Source organism: Sphaeramia orbicularis, chromosome 9 (genome assembly GCF_902148855.1).
Source record: "Sphaeramia orbicularis chromosome 9, fSphaOr1.1, whole genome shotgun sequence".
Taxonomy (NCBI): Eukaryota; Metazoa; Chordata; class Actinopteri; order Kurtiformes; family Apogonidae; genus Sphaeramia; species Sphaeramia orbicularis.
The window spans coordinates 32,119,170-32,134,374 of NC_043965.1; the positions used below are offsets into that span (position 1 = coordinate 32,119,170).

The 15,205-nt window shown below is 38.0% G+C and overlaps 1 protein-coding gene across 1 annotated transcript; it reads left to right on the forward strand.

Annotated features, from left to right (window-relative positions):
* Positions 1-2,372: 2,372 nt before the first annotated feature.
* Positions 2,373-13,950, forward strand: ppp2r2aa (protein phosphatase 2, regulatory subunit B, alpha a). Its single transcript, XM_030143358.1, has 10 exons — positions 2,373-2,684; positions 3,055-3,132; positions 4,593-4,690; positions 5,430-5,595; positions 5,728-5,840; positions 6,654-6,831; positions 7,327-7,491; positions 8,662-8,831; positions 8,931-9,022; positions 10,180-13,950. Exons 1-10 carry the CDS (start codon positions 2,678-2,680, stop codon positions 10,457-10,459), a joined length of 1,347 nt encoding a protein of 448 aa, XP_029999218.1. The 5' UTR covers positions 2,373-2,677; the 3' UTR covers positions 10,460-13,950.
* The last annotated feature ends 1,255 nt before the right edge of the window (positions 13,951-15,205 follow it).

Below are 15,205 nucleotides of genomic sequence, written 5' to 3' on the forward strand. Positions count from 1 at the left end.
CCTCCTGATCAGCCGATAATGGCCCTGTGCTGTCTGGAGAGCTCAGCCCACGGCAGCCATGATTTGACAGCGCAGGGCACTGATTGAATTAGGAGGCCATTTGTTCCATGTTCCGGTAGAGGATAACTGTGCGGCAGGAGGGTGTTTGATCTCTCTTTCAGTCAATACCTTCTCTGTGCTGTACAGTCTGAACATAAGGAGACACACTGACAGCACTCACATATTTTGGTGAACTCTGCTTGGGTAAATCTATGTGCATTTCCTCCATGTTGGTGGTTTTGTAAACTAAAAACTCTTCTTTTTAGAACAATAAGAATCTTACTTAGATCAGTTGTTTGTTTTAGGATCAGGTGCATTGAAGATTTGAAGTCTCCCATTTAATCATTCCCACAGGTCTTGGATCCTTATGATCAGTTCCTCCTTCTGGCTCCTCCTCTGCCATAAGAGACTGAAACGCTCAAAGCTGCTCCCACAAACTTAGACTTAAGGGGTGGAAGCAGAGGAGTACACCATCCCAAACAGCTCCTGCCCTGCTTCAACAACACCAAGGTATGATTATATGTTGGTACTTTTTTGTCTTGATCTTGTTTGTAATTCATGCATGCTTTAATTTCTTCCAATTTTAGTTTTTGATTTACCATCCAAGTCAGTATACTCACAAAAATCTGCTTCTTGCATGATTTATTCTGGAGCATCTGGAGCTAAAAACTGCTGTAACCAAAGAAAAGGCACACAAAGATATTTTGTCTTTTCCAGATTCTATATGTCTTATTGAACATCAGAGAAAATCTAAGAAATCGAGTAAAGTCTATGTTGTTGGCAAATGTGAACAACCTAAGTAGATCAATACTGAACCCACTTAGTGCAATTAACAGATAAATTATTAACAGTGCTTCAGTGAAATCGCAGTCTCTACAAGCCCTTGCAAGGTTAGAAACACATCAATTTGCACCTATAATACTGAACAAATTGATCAGGCACTAAAATAATTCAGTCTGACTTGTGTGTTTTTGTCTGAGCGGCAAAGAATACACAGGAAAGGTCATTTATTACTATGATAGTCATTTTAGTTTCATCACTATTCCTCATCATTACCCACAATTTTTTATGATTTGATGAACTTATTGGTTGATCTCATACAATTTCCCACCCTCCTGAACTTTAACTATTCCGTCCAATGTGTGTCATTGTACTCTCTTCTAGAATGGGTCGAGGAGGCAACATGGAACAGCTCACCCATCATGGTCGCAGACAGAAGACACATCAAGCCACTTTGGATGTGGAGCCTCTATTAATTCGCTTTCTTCGGACATTTAGAGAAATCCTTAAATTTGTTCTGTTCAGCTACACTGTGCTATTTGGTGCCCTTCTTCTTGCACGATGGACAACTTATTTTATGGTGGGAAAGTAAAAACAAACCTCATGGAAACTGAACCTGTTCAACAATGAATTTTATGCAGGTCCTCCTGGGAATTGTGGTTTATGCTGCAGCTGCTATATATTCTATCCTCCATGCACCACAGAGCAGACTGATCATATCCTCTTATTTGATTTACTGCAATGTAGCAGCTTTTGGAACATTCTAGGCAGAACACAGAACCCCATAATTCTTTTAATCAGGTTATCTTGTTGCATTAGATGTTTTTGTGTGATGACATGTGCACCCTAGAAACTACTGTCCTCTTGAGTACAAAACTACTACAAGTCATAAAATGTGCTACTGTGGTTGTCTGGTGTATAAAAACTGTTTGTTTGTTTTTTTCTTGATAAGAGACAATAACTCCCATTTTTCCTGCTCAAAATGTTTGTGATAGATTTGTAAAGGTAAATTCATCTGAATACTTGAGCAGAAAGAACTCATGCACCAGTCTAAGCTGCAAAAATAGCAGCAGGTGCAGTGAAAAAAAACAGCTACAAGTGTATGTGAAAGTGCAAGTTCTGCCACTGGCTCTGGAGCAAAGTATAGATATCCTGTTCGACTCCAGCTGTTATACCGTGTGCATGCGTACATTAACCATTCCAACCATAGATTATAATGCTGTGAATCCTGGTGTTAAAACACAATATCTAATGAGAAGTTTAAATCTCATTGACGTCAGTTACTTCTACAAAACAAACCCAGCAGCCGGGGTTAGCTCGATTTAGTCACTAAAACACTCCACACGGGTGGAGCTTAGCAATTGAACCGCTTTTTAAAAAAGTTACGAGTACTTTTCATCAATATGTAAATGCACTACAAAGCAGCTAACCGTATCATAGTCGTAACAACAACATAACCATTTAGACAGCCCTAACAGGTGTGCAGTCCGAAGGTGACAGATTCATTGCGCAGCCTTACTGCTCTCCTGATTCGATGACTGCTGAACGCCGCCCGCCTTGCGCCATTTTGAAAGTGTAATTCAGGGAGAGGCAGAGGCGAGGGAAATCTCAAAGTGGAGTACAAAGTCTAAAAACCCGTATTGCCGGTTGTAGTTTACTTTCTTTAGCTGAAAACTACTTCGTGCCGTTTTGTTCCACCGGGCCGAAGACTTCAGCGGTCCCACGACTGAGCGGCAGCACCCCCTGGTTCATTTGTGCCCTGCTCTACGGTCAGAACCTCCCAGTCGACCCGGGTCAGCACTGCCCCAGATCAGGGCCCGAGCCCGCTGCAGAGACCTGTCTGTCCGACGCTCTCACCATGGCAGGTAAAAGTAGAAACTAAACCATGACTGTCAGTGAGGTTGGTTATTATAAAAACAGTTAATCTTGTTAAGTGCACCTGGTGATTGCCTTGTGTGTGGTCAAACTGCACAAAGCTAGCTAGCAAGCTAGGATACTTCCTTACAAGATGCCACTGTATGAAAGTCAACATTTTCTACTTTAAATGTATGTACAGGTCTGATCAGTGTCTCCGGATTGGGAAATAACCACACTAATCAACATGTACAACTGGTCTAAAGTCGCATGTGCTCATGTTCTCATGTTACTGATTTTAGCTAAGTTAGCAGCAGGCTAACGCATGTAAAGTTATGTATGGGGGCAGTGTGTTAAAACTGGGGTTTGTGCTTCGTTCAGGGGCCGATGGTGGGACCACTGATGTGCAGTGGTGCTTTTCTCAAGTCAAAGGAGCGATAGATGATGATGTCGCCGACGGTAAGTATAGGTTTCAATCTTTAAGCAGCTGCTAACTTGGAACGTCTGATTCTTATACAGCACATCTTGGTGTTGGCAGCAGTGCCAAACTTTACTTAAGGAAATCATAAATCAAGTGTGAAGTGGGCAATCGAGGTTGTACTTCAGCAGGTAATTACTGTGGATGATGGAGTTTCACATAACTGGATGTTAGGTATTGTTCCAGCAACTATCCAAAACTTTTTAGGTATGTAGATTGTTTGCATGCCTCAGATTGATGAGTAAGTTGAAAACTCTGTGGCATGTCAAGGTGTAATAATCAAGGGCCTGCAATTTTACCAACATACACAGAGATGGGGCTTCCTGATTTGTTTGAAAAAGTCATGCTATGGTTTTTGTGGACAGTGTACTTTATCTTGTTAAGGAAAATGCACATACAAGTGGTCATACAGAAAAATAAATTTTCCCATTAAAATATACCCGGCTTTACTAGTATAAAAACTGAAAAATGTAGAGTCACTGAATCCAAAGGATTACCATGCACACACTTAAAACCTTCAAGTTGTAGCCTGTTGTCATATTATTACACAGGTTCACATTGCCATGATGATTTGATTAATTTTACAGCTCTACTAATACAAATTTAAAACATGTTAATTTAACAAGTATTGACCCTAACTCCAACAAAATGACTTGTGTGTAACGTACCCCCTTTTTCTAATATCCAATAAGTAAATACATTGATGCACATGGGCTCAAACATGTCTGTTTACAGTACATGTTGGACTTGTTTGTGTGTAAAAGACTTAGTAGTTGTTTACAGTAATCTTTGCCTCAGAGCAGGTATTAATGTGAGCCTCTCCTTGTGTCAATACATAGCACTGCATAGGCCCGAGACTCACCACTACAATACAGTGATAGTTTTATCTGACGCACGCAGGATTCCTCTCCTTCATTTGTGTTTTTATTTTAGAGCTGTGGGGGGGTGGATCCCGTCTGGCACTTTGTGTTTAACAAGGCAGTAGCCTATATTTATGGTAGAATGAGCTTTGAATTGTGCCAGTCAGTGAAAGGGGAGTGATTGTTTTATTGTAGGATTTGACAATAATGCTTGTCATTGATAAACTATAAGACTGAGGTTATTTCCACCCTCCTTTTGCTGTGTCTACTACAGACTTTCAGTCCTGGTGCACTGTATTGTATTAATTACATGCACGTCATTGCGCTGTTGTTTTCCCCATGGTTAACATGATTTTCATCTCCCTCATGCTTGTAAAGTGAAAGCTAATGTGTAGTATTGTAAAAAGCTACTGGAAAAAATCTTGTGCCTCATTCCAACTGAAAAGCATAAACTGGTGCAATGTATTTTAATATTTCTTATTCGTACAATATGCTCCTTTATTTCAGAAAATTAGACCATAAAATAGAAAATTGAGGGAATTTGGTAACAGCTAATCTAACAACAGCTTTTTTTTTCATAGCTGACATCATATCCACTGTTGAATTCAACCACTCTGGGGAACTACTAGCTACTGGGGACAAAGGAGGTCGTGTTGTCATCTTTCAGCAGGAGCCAGAGGTGAGTTTCTGTTACTCATGTGATCAAAACTAACAGAGTGGAAACTAGAGTTGCAACAATTAATCAGTGAGTTGGCAACTTGTAAATCCATTAATTTGAGTAGACATATACATTTATGATTTCAGTTTCTTAAATTCTAATATTTTCTAATTTGTTTCCTCTTCTATGAAAGTGAACTGAATATATTTAGGTTGTAGATTAAACAAAACATTTTTAGGATGTCATATTTGTGCTTGAGGACATGATTACTTTTTTGTTTTTAAAGCCATCTTGCAGATCAAATAATTCATTGATTAACTTCGGTTTACAAGTAAAATGCTTCCAAAATAAAAGCAGTGATAGTTCTACAAATTATATGAATTAATGAAAGAATGAATTTTACACGACAAGAATGTTTACCTCTGAGCCACCACTTCTACTTCAACGCTCTGTGCATTATAGAAAACATTACATATCAGACTCCTTCTAGTGCAAGGCTGATAAATGTATTATTTAAATATTAATAAACATATTTATTTATATATGCAATAAGACCTTGTTTTCTAATTCAACTTATCAAAGTATGTAAGTATGATTTAGCACATTTATGTCTGAAACATAATTTCAGAGAAATTGACTTGTGTATTTAATTAATTAATCAACAATGAGAATACCTGTTAGCTGCAGCTCTAGTTCTAACATTATCTGTGACATTGCATTAAAATGACACTAAGACCCTAATGTGGGTTCTCTTGTTTAGAGTAAGAATCAGCCACAGTGCCGTGGAGAGTACAATGTTTACAGCACCTTCCAGAGCCATGAACCTGAGTTTGACTACCTGAAAAGCCTTGAGATTGAGGAAAAGATCAACAAGATTCGATGGTTGCCTCAGAAAAATGCTGCACACTTTCTTTTGTCTACAAATGGTAAATAATCTGTGTTGGAATCTCATAGACAGTACTTATTAATTTTAACTTTGCACGTAAAACTTAACTAATTTACAGTTTTTTCGTGTAGCTAAAGATATTTTATGAGGATCTGCTGTTTTCACATTTTAGACAAAACTATAAAGCTGTGGAAGATTAGTGAACGTGACAAGAGACCTGAGGGGTACAATCTGAAGGAAGAGGATGGGCGATTCCGAGATCCCAATACTGTCACAACACTGCGGGTTTGTATAAAATAACAGAATACTTTGTCAAGTGTAATGTAGGCGACGCATATCATGTCAGTTATAATCATGTTTTAAAAATGTTACATTTATAATTTTATAATGGCGCTTATTTTTTCATTAACTCCTTGAATGAATGAAGTTGGGAAAAATTTTATTCTAACTACCAAACAAGTCTCAGCAGGCTTTTAAAAGCTTTTTAAACTAGATGTAAACAGGCTGAACTGAAGGTAATTGTAAAGTATTGTGCCATTTCTTGACGCTGCTGTTTTTGATTTGTGCTTGCATTAACCTTTCATACATGCAGAAATGCCAGTGGAGGCAATTATAGTAATGACACCTCCTTTCCAGCAATAACTGCAATGCAGAAATTAAAGACCTTGTTAGTTACATCTGTGTTTGACAACATTGTCATTTAGTGTCCTTTAATTTCCCCTTTTCCTGTCACACAGAACTTAGCTTTTCTAACTAGATAGTAGTTACTGGGATCATTTTTATACATTTTTTTGTTTTCTTAATAGAACCTATAGACAATAAAGATAACTATTAAATAGAAGATTTTGACACCTATAGCTGTTTATCTGTCACTGCCACAGAATCAGTTATATAAAGCCTGGTGAAAAGTTGCAGACACTTTTACTTTTATTGCCATCCAATTAGACGTGTAAAACTGAAGACCGTAAATCATTGTTGAAGCAGTACTAACCCTAATGTAATGCTAATGTTAGGTACTGTGTGTATGGGGATGAGTAAAATAAAGAGACCAAACGGGGATAATGAAGTGAGTTTACCTTAACCTTTTACTCTCTTCAGGTACCAGTATTTAGACCCATGGACTTGATGGTGGAGGCCAGCCCCAGACGAGTGTTTGCCAATGCTCACACCTACCACATCAACTCCATCTCAGTCAACAGCGATCATGAGACCTATCTGTCTGCAGATGATCTTCGCATTAACCTGTGGCACATGGAGATAACTGATCGCAGCTTTAGTATCCTTTGCTTTTTAATTCCATGCTCTCTGTCATTATCGCCCTTAAGAAGTAGTGAGTTTCTCCCAGTATCTCATGGGAAGTCACTTCAATGTGTAGTAAGTAGGTCATGATCAAAGTTAAAACTGGAGTGTAGATTTGAATTTTTTTCTCTTTTTTCAGGGATAGGTGAAGTACAAGTGTTAAGTATGAATAATGTGTTAGTCTTACAGTTTACTAAAGGTTTGTATATAGGGTGCCGGTGTAAAATAGTGGGCAGTTTTTGAAAACTTGCAATGTGTGGAGTTGTCTCCCACAATGTCTTTCTCAATATTGCCACCAGATGGCACCAAAGTAAATCAAATGTTTAAGTAGGAATGAGTGTTGAAACAAAATCGTATTATGAATATGAATGTTTTCTGACCCTGAGCATTGCAAAACTACTGAGGAATATTGCATTGGCAGGTCATTAACTTGTCATCATGTAGCACTTCAACCTTAACCTCCCCTTTTCAGATATTGTTGACATAAAACCAACTAATATGGAGGAGCTGACAGAGGTCATCACAGCAGCGGAGTTTCACCCCAGCCAGTGTAACACTTTTGTATACAGCAGCAGCAAGGGCACCATTCGTCTGTGTGATATGAGGGCATCAGCATTATGTGACAAGCATGTCAAATGTAAGTTTCTAATGCAGGGGTCACCAACCCTGGTCCTCGAGAGCTACAAGTTCATCTAGAAGTTCTAAAATGGCATTTGCAGCAGTGCCAGATTCATTTTAGAGGTGGGGGGCTGTGGGTGTTGTTGAATTGTAAGTAAGGGACACATAATTTTGTCACACTATAGCCTAATGTTGGTGTGTATTTTTAATCACAATTATCAGATCAATTGGAAAAGTAGCCTTTGCTACAAGACTCCCTTAAAGTGTAAGTGTGTGTGTGTGTGTGTGTGTGGGGGGGGGGGGGGGGGGGAGTCATACATCTCAAACATTATTTCTTTCGTCATTCCAAAATGTTGACACTAGCAGAAAAGATTCGTTCTCTGTGTTGCCTTTGATTTTGCTTATACCGCCTCCTCACCACAACTGCAGCCAGTTTTGTGTGGAGCTGTGCCTGTTAAAACCAGCCTTTCAAATCTGTAACATATAGATGCAAAATCAGCCACCGCAATCAGTTTTGGGTTTGGTAAATCACATTACACGTGCTAAATAAATATTTGCATCTACTCCTCCCAATAATTTTGCTTGTTCTGGCAGAAACACCCCTATTGCACATTCATTAAGGCAAATGCACAAAATGGGTTGTGCAAGCTATTTTGCCCATTTGAGAGGCACAACCCTTAGTGCACCCTGTTAGTAGATAAGCTTCATCTTGTTTTTGCGTGCGCATTCAAGTTTGCACACATTTTTACACGCGCAAACATTTAGTAAATCAGGCCATAATGTCTTGAGCCAAAGTTTAAATAGCTTAAAATCGTGCATCTGTATGGCCTGAATAGTCTTGTAAAAGAAGAACATTGGGAAATGGGCCAAAAGTAAATTCTCATTCAGACAACAGTTCCCTAGAAAGTACACCTGTAAACTGTGGGGATACACTGAGATCTGTATAAATGAATTTGACAGAACCTAAATGAAGACTCACACATAGATACAAACAGTTGAGTCAACAAACTATGACTTCTGAAATGTAAAACTAAACTTTTTTTTTTTTTTTTTTTTACTTGAAGTAACACTTTAGACATAGGAGAGTTGTAAAAAGGCAGCACATTCACTAACAATACTGACTCATCTATAACCTGCAAAAAAATGTGTATAACTACTGTGTGTTTATTGTATGTGTCTCTTTTTTCAGTGTTTGAAGAGCCAGAGGATCCAAACAATCGCTCATTCTTTTCTGAAATCATTTCATCCATCTCTGATGTGAAATTCAGCCACAGCGGACGCTACATGATGACGCGGGACTACCTGTCTGTCAAAATCTGGGATCTCAACATGGAGACCCGGCCAGTAGAGACGTATCAGGTGTGTAATATTTTACTAAGGTCAGCTTTTCTGCCATGATAATTGTACCTGTGCACAAATATTAATTATGAATGTCACCTCTGTGTGTTTTTTGAACAGGTGCATGAGTATCTCAGGAGTAAGTTATGTTCTCTTTATGAGAATGACTGCATCTTTGACAAGTTTGAGTGCTGTTGGAATGGAAAAGACAGGTAGGAACCCTGTGGTCTTTGCTTTTAATCATGAACCATTAGAGTGAAAAGTTACCTACTACAGGGCTGTTTTGGGGATTTTTTTAAGGCAGTTTAAGCAAATTCTAGATCTTTCCTTTTTATAGTTGCATAGTATTTTAGAGTATGTTCTCCAAAAATGCAGAACCTGTGCAAATGTTTTTGGCAGGGCCCTTGTTTGGCACCACTGAATCTGTTAACACTAGGCTTATCTGTTATTGTGCTTATCTGGTCAGTGCAGAGCAGAAGGCTGTGTATGAACTGGATGGTGAGGGGTAATGAGGAAACATGGTAATATTTAAAGGCAGAACAATACACTTTTTGATTCACTTCATTTCATGTTTTATTGGATTATTAATGTGAAGACAGCCCAGCATGAGAATTATTCTGAAACCTGTCAGTTCTTTTTTTATTTATTTTTTTTTATTTGGGGGGGTTTGATAATGGATGCAGACCAAAATGCCTCAGGAGACAATTAGACTGGACAGACAATCAGAGTAATGAAATGCTTTACTATGGGGGCCAGTCTGTAGGCTTAAAGTTCAAATTAGAGCCAATATTACCTAATTTTTTTTTTTTTACCTGGAAGTCACAAAATAAATTGGATTTTTGAGTTGTAATTTTGACCACATTAAATGCAGCAGAGTTGGATTATTTTTGAGGAAAATAAATTGTAGCACAAACATCAAGTTCTTGGCCCATTAACCAACAACTAACATAATTAAGAACACTGACAATGGCAAGGATCTGTGTTCTGAAGTAGAGGAGGACAGATAAGACTAAGCCCTTTAAGTCTGAGCAGTTAATGTTGTGTTTGTCCTAAGGCTATTTGGGTTCAGATGCAGCTTCTATGTTATTTTATAACTTTCATATGTATAGTTGTAGTTTTTAGCACTTGATTATGGCTGCAAACTGGCAAAGAATTTACATTGATGCTACAAGATCACTCCATAGTACTGATGGGAAAAGCGTAAAAAAAGAAAACACTGTAGGTGCAGTATCAAACCATATCGAAGTTGTAATTGGGTTGGGCTGAACTAGATTGGGTGGCACTCAGGTTGGATGAGAAAGTAGTAGTCTGTTTGCCCGCCCAGGCTTGTCAACACTCACTTTGTCATTTGTTTCTTTTCTCTCTGCAGTGTTGTGATGACTGGCTCCTACAACAACTTTTTCAGGATGTTTGACAGAGGCTACCGGCAGGATGTGACCCTAGAAGCTTCGCGAGAGAACAGCAAACTGCGGTCAGTCCTGAAGCCCCGCAAAGTGAGCACAGGTGGGAAGCGTAAAAAGGATGAGATCAGTGTAGACAGCCTGGACTTTAACAAGAAAATCCTCCACACTGCCTGGCACCCACTGGATAATATCATTGCTGTGGCCACCATCAACAATCTGTACATATTCCAGGAAAAACTGAACTAGCATTTCATGAACCAGTCTCCCTTTGAGCCCCACTGCTCTGAAACGCATACAAAAACAGTATCTGCTGTCTGCTAAATACAAGATCTGCCCTTTGTGATTTTTCTTTTTTGTATTGAAGGTGACGAGAATCTTTCTGTCAACAAACAGCAGTGGCATTTACACAGTGTATACCAGCGAGCCATCGCAAGAACATTTTGCTTTTTCTAATACGGACATGAAAAAGCTCAGTTTGTAGATCTCAGTACAGACTTTGATTTAGTGTCATGGAATTCCTCCAATAGGATCACTCCATTCACCAAGCTATTACCTTTTTCCATTACACCCCAAACCAAAGGGAAATGTGTTAAACCACACATTTGGCTAGTTTCTTTGAGTTTTATTTTGTGCCATTCTGACATGATTTATTTGTATGCCGGAGCTAGCTAACATTAATTTTTGTCCACATTTTTGTTTTAAATTAGGTTGAATAGGGAATTATTTGTACGGTTTCTACATGTCTAAAACTTCCTTGTCATACTGGCCTGAACACTTATAATTCAAGCTGTCAGAACTCTGTATTTGCTTCTCATGTTGCCAAGTTCACTCCCCACTTCTTCCTTAATGAGGTATGTGCAGTATGTTTATGCTCTTAAAGGGCCATTCCAAGTTTTTATCATGTTTGAGCTATACAAATAGTGTAGAACACAACTAGTGTACAGATATTAATAATGATTTCTCTGCAGCTGATTTCTCTGCAGCTGGAATCGATTGACAGACTATAAAGCCAACTACAGTCAGCAGTTTGTCTCAGAATTGCTTGAAGGTAATGCAGCTGCAAGTATCCACTGACATCTGAAGTAAGCTAGCAAACAAAAACCTACTACACTGATGCACTCCATTTCCACGATGTCAGTGGTCAAACAGTTTGTCTTTTGTGAAAGGTTCTTGGTTTGGGCTGCATTACCAAGATTAATAAGATGGATTACCATTTTAATCAACTACAAACCCTTGATGTTTATTTTGTATGTATTTAAATCATGACTTTTTGGATAATGGTCACTCAATGTATACGTTGTTTTAGTTTATGGACTAAAATAAGAGATAACTGTGCATTCATGTAACAAAACACCTCAATGGCATGCACCCACATTTGGCACTTTGGTACTTTTGGGAGGTATATTGATTGAACTGATGCCAAAGTAATCAGTCCCATAGACTATGAAGTTATGCACACAAGCTGCACTGGTCAGACTGGTTATCCCCCACATGTGTGAAAAACTAGCTCAAGATAAAAGCTTATATATGATCACCTGTGGAAGAACGTAGTGGCCTAATACTTTTCATGGTCTCTGGTGCTTAGCATTTGCCAGCTTCCCACAAAACTTGTGTTGTTGATCATTGTGCCCTCTGGATCTCATTTCTGTTAGTTTTTTCTTTTTTTTATGTTTTGTACTGTACCCAAGAAAGGAAAATGATCACTATAGCTGACTTATTTTTGTATAAATTAAGGCGACAGGATTACAGTCCGATCACTGTAGTTTCTTTAGACTGATTGTGCATGGAAGGTTGCCTGATGGTGTGACCTTTCTGTCATAAGGGATGTTCTCTTCTGGTTGGAGAGATTTTGTGACATCAAGGAAGTGTCTTTGACGTGGGATGTCCAAAGAAAAGTATTTTCAGGTGTCAGTACTTCTGTAGTCATAAGCACTAGAACAGTTTATTTTTTTAATTTGGCTGTTTTGACTGATGTTTATGTAGGTCTTATTTGGATGTGACAGACTTAGATTGGATCTAAAGATTTTGTTCCTGTGCCATGGTTTTGTTTATGAATAATTTTGCTCGCTGTGAATGAATAGGCCTTTGTTGGCCTAAATGGAAAAAACATTTTAATCACAGATTTAATGTTAAAACTGTTGATCAGGTTCTCTTTAAAGCTAGTCAAGATAATTGACTAGACAAGAGTTACTGTTTGTTTGTTTTTTTTTGTTTTTGTCTTTTCAATTGTACGAAATGTCTTCTCTTTCTCCTGTGATGCAGGGGTAGCTCTATACAGGCTTGCAATATTTAAAAAATCAGTTTGTGAAGCACTTGGTTTTCTGATGATTGAATTGGAGCTGTCCTTAATGATTTGGATAAAATACTTCAGGAGTTAAAGCAGCACTGCTGATTTTTTTTTTTTTTTTTTTAAAAGCTATGCTTCTATTAAATGTTGCCAATTCTCTTATGGAGCAAATAGTTTGATTCTAGCACAGTTTTATGGAAAACACTTTATCATGACGCACTTGGTGGCTAAATCAGGGCATGTACCTTATTGATCCACTGCATGTTATGCATTTAATTTAATGTCACTTCTACCTTAGGTAATTGATCTTCAATCACATGGATGCCACCAAAATCACCACCACTGCCTAAACAGCAGGTGGTGTTAAGCGGTTATTATTGTCATTTCCTCAGGGCTCAAGGTAATGTCAGGTAATGAGACACTTTGCTCTTGAATTCAACAGTCTTGGTGAGAACTTATTTTTTCCTTTCTGATGCAGAAACATATGAGGATCATTTATCTCATGACATTTGTGTAAAACCTGAATGATGTGGCACCTTCGTCCCATTTCACAGCCTGGGATGATTGATTAGTCATCAGCTGACAAGGAATATAATCAATTTGGAAATGACATCAGTGATCAAGTCATGCCTGAATAAAAATACTGGATAGCATGTAATCATTTCATTATTATTCTGTGGAAATCTACTGAGTCATCATTGACCTTTAGAAAATCCATACCTTTCAGATGCCATGGATGGCCGTTGTATGTATGAGTATCAAACCTGTCACATTACTGAAAATTAGTGACTGACTTATAGTGCTAAACAACTAACCAGTAATTTAACTCTTCATTTTCCCCTCATACTGTCTTCATGCCGTTGTTGTGTATGCCAACAAAGATGTTCTGAAGAACCCTTTTGCCTTTCTTACAGAATTAATGATAAGATAATCAAGTATGTTTCTTGAACTTTCTGGCATGCCAGACAGGAGACTGCTCAGGGGAATTTACCGCTGCTCTGTGATCAAAACCTTGTACCTTCAAGAAAGTGACTTTTTTAGGACTGAAAACAGCCTTTATTTACCAGAAGATACACTTTTGAGATTAAAATTTCTATTATATCTTTTAATGGGTTTCATATTCCTAGGGTCAGTGAAACTTGCCCTATGTAAAAACAAAACTCTGAATTGGAGTTATGAGGTTTTTCCTCCCAGCAGCAGCATTATATACATGTCTAATGTGTCACAGGAGTTTAAAAAAATGCACTTTTTATTTTTGTGAACTTCATTAATTTGTATGTTCTTGTTTTTCTTTCACGGGGCTCTTGAACTAAGAGTTTTGGTGATCTGTTTGGGGGGGAAACTACAAGTGGTTCATTGTACAGTTTTGTCTTTGTCCAATGGAATAAATGACAATTTAGATGAAGAGTAATAAAGAATTTCAGGTTTCAGAATAAAACATTTGATCTGCTTCATTGCTTCATATGTGGTCAATTGCTACTGAAAATGTGAAATTGCTTTAACCTATTGTGTCCATGTTGAGTTTTTCCCTAATTGTTTGTCTGGAAAGTCATTTTTAGAAAATTATAAATTCTCCAAAAGCTTTATCTTTAAAATGTGAAAAGAGTAAATTTATCCACAAATGTGCCTGAACTTTACTTACCATTTCACAATATTTTATGGCAGTCATTTATAAAAATCTGATAAATCACAACCTATCAATACATGTCACTGAAAATAATACTTGATTGAAATAATACTAGATCAATTAGATGGAGTTAACAGGATCTCACATTTGTTTTACTTTATCAGTAAAATAGACCTTTTAAATATTTTATGACTGACATAAATGCTTTTAGGTAGACTTCAATTAGTAGAGAATGAGAGGATCGAGAAGAGAATAATCTTTTATTAGTTTGTTTGCATTTGTTTAGAGGAAAGGCTTGAAATGCTGATCTGACCCAAACAAATCTGTAATCCACCTGTGGGTCCCGATCCAGTCTTTGGGAAAGGTTGTCACTGATCTTTTGAGTCGGAAAATCATAGCAGATTGGCTTTTTGAAACATGGTTAGCATAAGTGCAATTAAATCAGCCCACGTGTTGGCTCACTGTAGCTTCTGTGGGCCTTTGGTTCTGCTGTCTGGTCTGCAGAGCACGGGGTGAGCTGAATGTTCATTTCCAGTGTAATCTCTGTGAAACAGGCCTATAAATATGATCCACTAGCTGCCACTGTACATACAGAAATACCAGCAAAATGCATGATATAACATTGAATACGTCAAACTGTATGTCGTGATGTACTATTGATTTCCCCCAAATTAGTCCATTATTTTCCACAAATAGGACCTGCTGACCATTGGAGCCTCACTACTAATGGACGTTTTATTAATAATTTAGTCCAGTTGAGAGTGGTGGGAGGTGACAGAGGCCAAACTCACTGTTACCAGACCTCAAAAACCTTTGCAAGTGAGCTCATAGATAGTCAAAGATCAGCTGATCAGGCCAAAGTGATGACACAGATGTCATGCACTATTGGTAGTGTGCTAAATTATGTGTGGTTATTACCAAGGAAGTTTTTTATTTCGAATAAAGTGAGAGGTATCTTTGAAACTGTTACATAGGTGTTATCCAACTAATTCAACTCTGATCAAGTATAAGATCAATGTCGACCCTTTTTGCTCATTTAGTCATAATTCAGATGAAACATTAACTCATTTATTTTGGG

Coding starts and splice junctions, on each gene's coding strand:
- ppp2r2aa (XM_030143358.1), top strand. Junction 7,492..8,661: donor ATGTGACAAGCATGTCAAAT/GTAAGTTTCTAA, acceptor CTCTTTTTTCAG/TGTTTGAAGAGCCAGAGGAT. Junction 9,023..10,179: donor TGTTGGAATGGAAAAGACAG/GTAGGAACCCTG, acceptor TTCTCTCTGCAG/TGTTGTGATGACTGGCTCCT.